This window comes from Oncorhynchus keta, unplaced genomic scaffold (genome assembly GCF_023373465.1).
Source record: "Oncorhynchus keta strain PuntledgeMale-10-30-2019 unplaced genomic scaffold, Oket_V2 Un_contig_17588_pilon_pilon, whole genome shotgun sequence".
Lineage (NCBI taxonomy): Eukaryota > Metazoa > Chordata > Actinopteri > Salmoniformes > Salmonidae > Oncorhynchus > Oncorhynchus keta.
The window spans coordinates 1-5000 of record NW_026280498.1 but is presented as its reverse complement, the minus strand read 5'-3'; the positions used below and the strand labels follow the sequence as shown (position 1 = coordinate 5000).

Here is a 5000-nt window from a genome sequence, read left to right as displayed (position 1 = left end):
ATTCACACCCCCGAGTCAATACTTTACATCCGTATTCACACCCCCGAGTCAATACTTTACATCCGTATTCACACCCCCGAGTCAATACTTTACATCCGTATTCACACCCCCGAGTCACTACTTTACATCCGTATTCACACCCCGAGTCAATACTTTACATCCATATTCACACTCATGAGTCAATACTTTACATCCGTATTCACACTCGTGAGTCAATACTTTACATCCGTATTCACACCCCGAGTCAATACTTTACATCCCTATTCACACTCATGAGTCAATACTTTACATCCGTATTCACACTCATGAGTCAATACTTTACATCCATATTCACACTCCCGAGTCAATACTTTACATCCGTATTCACACTCCCGAGTCAATACTTTACATCCGTATTCACACCCCCGAGTCAATACTTTACATCCGTATTCACACTCCCGAGTCAATACTTTACATCCGTATTCACACCCCCGAGTCACTACTTTACATCCGTATTCACACCCCGAGTCAATACTTTACATCCGTATTCACACTTGTGAGTCAAGCACCTTTAGCAGCGATTACAGCTGGGTGCAGTTCTGGGCCTAAGAGCTTTCCACACCTGGATTGTCCAACATTGGCCCATTATTATTTTATAAATGCTTCAAGCTCTGTCAAATTGGGTGTTGATCATTACTAGACATAGATTTCCAAGTAGATTTAAGTTAAAACTATAACTCGGCCACTCAAGAACATTAACTACCTTCTTGGTAAGCAACTCCAGTGTCGATGTGGCCTTGTGTTTTAGGTTATTGTCCTGCTGAAAGGTGATTTCATCTCCCAGTGTCTGGTGGAAAGCAGACTGAACCAGGTTTTCCTTTAGGATTTTGCCTGTGCTAATAGCTCCATTCCATTCCTGAAAAACTCCCCGGTCCTTAACGACAATGACAAGCATACCCATAACATGATGCAGCCACCACTATGCTTGAAAAGAGTGTTACTGAGTAATGTGTTTTATTGGATTTGCCCCAAACATAAGTTTTTGTCCTGACTACAAAGTGTTCATCTCTTTTACCACATGTTTTGCAGTATTACTTTAGCACCTTGTTACAAACCTGCCTCATCAGCCTCATCACCTTGTTACAAACCTGTTTTGGAATATTTTTATTCTGTACAGGCTTCCTTCTTTTCACTCTGTCATGTAGGTTAGTATTGTGGAGTAACTACAATGTTGTTGATCCATCCTCAGTTTTCTCCTATCACAACCATTCAACAACCAGGATGCATTTAGGTTAGTATTGTGTTGTTGATCCATCCTCAGTTTTCACAGCCACTAAACTCTGTTTTACAGTCATCTTTGATGGTGAAATCTTAATTTTTCATTAATTTGAAGAAGAAACAACACCATTCCACTATAGGGTATTGTGATGTCATTATGGGGTATTGTGATGTCATTATGGGGTATTGTGATGTCATTATGGGGTATTGTGATGTCATTATGGGGTATTGTGATGTCATTATGGGGTATTGTGATGTCATTTTGGGTATTGTGTGTAGGCCAATGAGATCTCCACTTAATCCATTTTAGGTTGTAACTCAACAAAATGTTGAAAAAGTCCAGGGGTGTGAATACCTTTTGAAGGCTCTGTGTCGTCAGCGTGCGCTGTGTCGTAGTGTGCGCTGTGTCGTCAGCGTGCTCTGTGTCGCCAGCGTGCGCTGTGTCGTAGTGTGCGCTGTGTCGTAGTGTGCGCTGTGTCGTCAGCGTGCTCTGTGTCGCCAGCGTGCGCTGTGTCGTAGTGTGCGCTGTGTCGTCAGCGTGCGCTGTGTCGTAGTGTGCGCTGTGTCGCCAGCGTGCGCTGTGTCGCCAGCGTGCGCTGTGTCGCCAGCGTGCGCTGTGTCGTAGTGTGCGCTGTGTCGTAGTGTGCGCTGTGTCGTAGTGTGCGCTGTGTCGCCAGTGTGCGCTGTGTCGCCAGTGTGCGCTGTGTCGCCAGTGTGCGCTGTGTCGCCAGTGTGCGCTGTGTCGTAGTGTGCGCTGTGTCGCCAGTGTGCGCTGTGTCGTAGTGTGCGCTGTGTCGTAGTGTGCGCTGTGTCGCCAGTGTGCGCTGTGTCGTAGTGTGCGCTGTGTCGTAGTGTGCTCTGTGTCGTAGTGTGCTCTGTGTCGTAGTGTGCGCTGTGTCGTAGTGTGCGCTGTGTCGTAGTGTGCGCTGTGTCGTAGTGTGCGCTGTGTCGCCAGTGTGCGCTGTGTCGTAGTGTGCGCTGTGTCGTAGTGTGCGCTGTGTCGTAGTGTGCGCTGTGTCGTAGTGTGCGCTGTGTCGTAGTGTGCGCTGTGTCGCCAGCGTGCGCTGTGTCGTAGTGTGCGCTGTGTCGCCAGCGTGCTGTGTCGCCAGCGTGCTCTGTGTCGTAGTGTGCGCTGTGTCGTAGTGTGCGCTGTGTCGCCAGCGTGCTCTGTGTCGTAGTGTGCGCTGTGTCGTAGTGTGCGCTGTGTCCCCAGCGTGCATCGTCTCACCGCGCTCTGACAGAGTCCGTCCACTGTGCTTCCCTTGTCCCCCCGGCCCACCCTCATCAGACAGTGGAGGGTACGTCCTTTCCTGTGGAGTCCGGAGCAGTGGGTCTCGATCTCCCCTCTACAGTGGAGCACTATTTCTGGACTCAGAGAGAAATCCTCTATCAGCATCCTACGGTACTCCAACATCTCCCCCTGGCAGTCCTCAGACACTGTACGACCTGGGGAGAGAGGAGGGGATAGGGTTGAGAGGCATTCAGACCAGCATCCTGGGGAGACCTGGGGAGAGCGGAGGGTGTACGACCTGGGAGGAGTACGACCTGGGAGGAGTACGACCTGGGAGGAGTACGACCTGGTTAGAGAGACGTTCAGAAAGTATTCAGACTCCTTCACGTTTTCCACATTTTAATGTTACAGACTTTTTCTAAAAAGGATTAAAGTATTGTTTTCCCCATCAATCTACACCAATACCCCTAATGACAAACCGAAAACAGATTTTTAGAAATTAAAAAACAGAAATGTCTTATTTACATAATTATTCAGACTCTTTGCTCTGAGACTTGAAATCATCCTTGAGCTGTTTCTACAACTTCATTGGAGTCCACCTGTGGTAAATTCAATTGATTGGATATGATTTAGAAAGACACACACCTGTCTATATGAGGTCCCACAGTTGACAGTGCATGTCAGAGCAACATCCAAGCCATGAGGTCGAAGGAATTGTCCATAGAGCTCTGAGACAGGATTGTGTCGAGGCACAGATCTGGGGAAGGGTACCAAAACATTTTTGCAGCATTGAAGGTTCCCAAGGACACAGTGGCCTCCATCATTCTTAAATGGAAAAAGTCTGGAACCACCAAGACTCTTCCTAGAGCTGGCCGCCAAGCTAAACTGAGTAATCGGGGAGAAGGGCCTTGGTCAGGGAGGTGACCAAGCAACTGATGGTCGCTCTGACAGAGCTCCAGAGTTCCTCTGTGGAGATGGGAGAATCTTCTAGAAGGACAACCATCTCTGCAGCACTCCACCAATCAGACCTTTACAGTAGAGTGGCCAGACAGAATCCACATGACAGCCCACTTGGAGTTCGCCAAAAGGGACCTAAAGGGCTTTCCGACCATGAGAAACAAGATCCTCTGCTCTGATGAAACCAAGATTGAAATCTTTGGCCTGACTGCCAAGAGTAAAACATGGTGGTGGCAGCATCATGCTGTGGGGATGTTTTTCAGTGGCAGGGACTGGGAGACTAGTCAGGATCGAGGGAAAGACGAATGGAGTAAAGTACAGAGAGATCATTGATAGAAACCTGCAACAGAGCGCTCAGATCCTCAGACTGGGGCGAAGGTTCACCTTCCAACAGGACAACAACCCTACACAGCCAAGACAACTCAGGAGTGGCTTCGAGACAAGTCTCTGAATGTCCTTTAGTGGCCCATCCAGAGACCAGACTTGAACCCGATCCAACATCTCTGAAGAGACCTGAAAACAGCTGTGAGGCGCTGCTCCCCCATCAAACCTGACGGAGCTTGAGAGGATCTGCAGAGAAGACTGGGAGAAACTCCCCAAATACAGGTGTACCAAGCTTGTAGCATCATACCCAAGAAGACTGGAGGCTGTAATCGCTGCTAAAGGTGCTTCAACAAAGTACTGATTGTAGTGTCATACCCAAGAAGACTGGAGTCTGTAATCACTGCTAAAGGTGCTTCAACAAAGTACTGATTGTAGCGTCATACCCAAGAAGACAGGAGTCTGTAATCACTGCTAAAGGTGCTTCAACAAAGTACTGATTGTAGCGTCATACCCAAGAAGACTGGAGGCTGTAATCACTGCTAAAGGTGCTTCAACAAAGCACTGAGTAAAGGGTCTGAATGTCTAAAAACCTGTTTTGGGTTAAAAATCATAATTTATTTTTGAATAAGTCTGTAATGTAACAAAATGCAGAAGAAGTCAAGGTGTCTGAATACTTTTCAAATGCTCTGTAAATGAGGGGTGATAAACGCCATAAATGAACATGTGAACGTGATTTTATATATATATATTCTTTTTTTTTTTTACTTAAATGTGTAAATGTGTTATTATTTGGACCATGAATAATAGTGCGTTTTATTTTGTGAAGTGGTTTCTTGCATCAAACAGTCACCTTGTCTGAAGGACAAGTGGATAAACAGGTCAAACCCTGCATGTCTCATGGAGTGCAGGCCTCTACACCGAACACCCTGTATCGGCTGCAACTGTCGGCTGAATGATCGAACAGCTGTTTCCATGTTAAAGTGTTATGGGATGCATTTACTCCATTGTTTTTGATGGTAGGCCACTCTGGTAGGCCTATATTATGATCAAATAGCCACAGTAGCCTACTTGGCTAATGTTAAAACAGTAACTTAAAGCAGGTACAGCCTCAGTGTTCACAGTAAAACTGTAACTTAAAGCAGGTACAGCCTCAGTGTTCACAGTAAAACTGTAACTTAAAGCAGGTACAGCCTCAGTGTTCACAGTAAAACTGTAACTTAAAGCAGGTACA

At 46.6% G+C, this 5000-nt stretch overlaps 1 protein-coding gene across 1 annotated transcript in view; it reads right to left on the bottom strand.

The window, feature by feature from the left end:
• The window catches only part of LOC127919829 (Golgi apparatus protein 1-like), a gene marked incomplete at its 5' end in the record, with an annotated part of 62993 nt that extends 60290 nt beyond the window's left edge, over positions 1–2703 (bottom strand). Inside the window, one exon of the mRNA XM_052503686.1 lies at positions 2486–2703. Within this exon, the coding sequence (XP_052359646.1) occupies positions 2486–2703 (218 nt within the window). The remainder of the gene's footprint in view (positions 1–2485) is intronic.
• Between the last annotated feature and the right edge of the window lie 2297 nt (positions 2704–5000).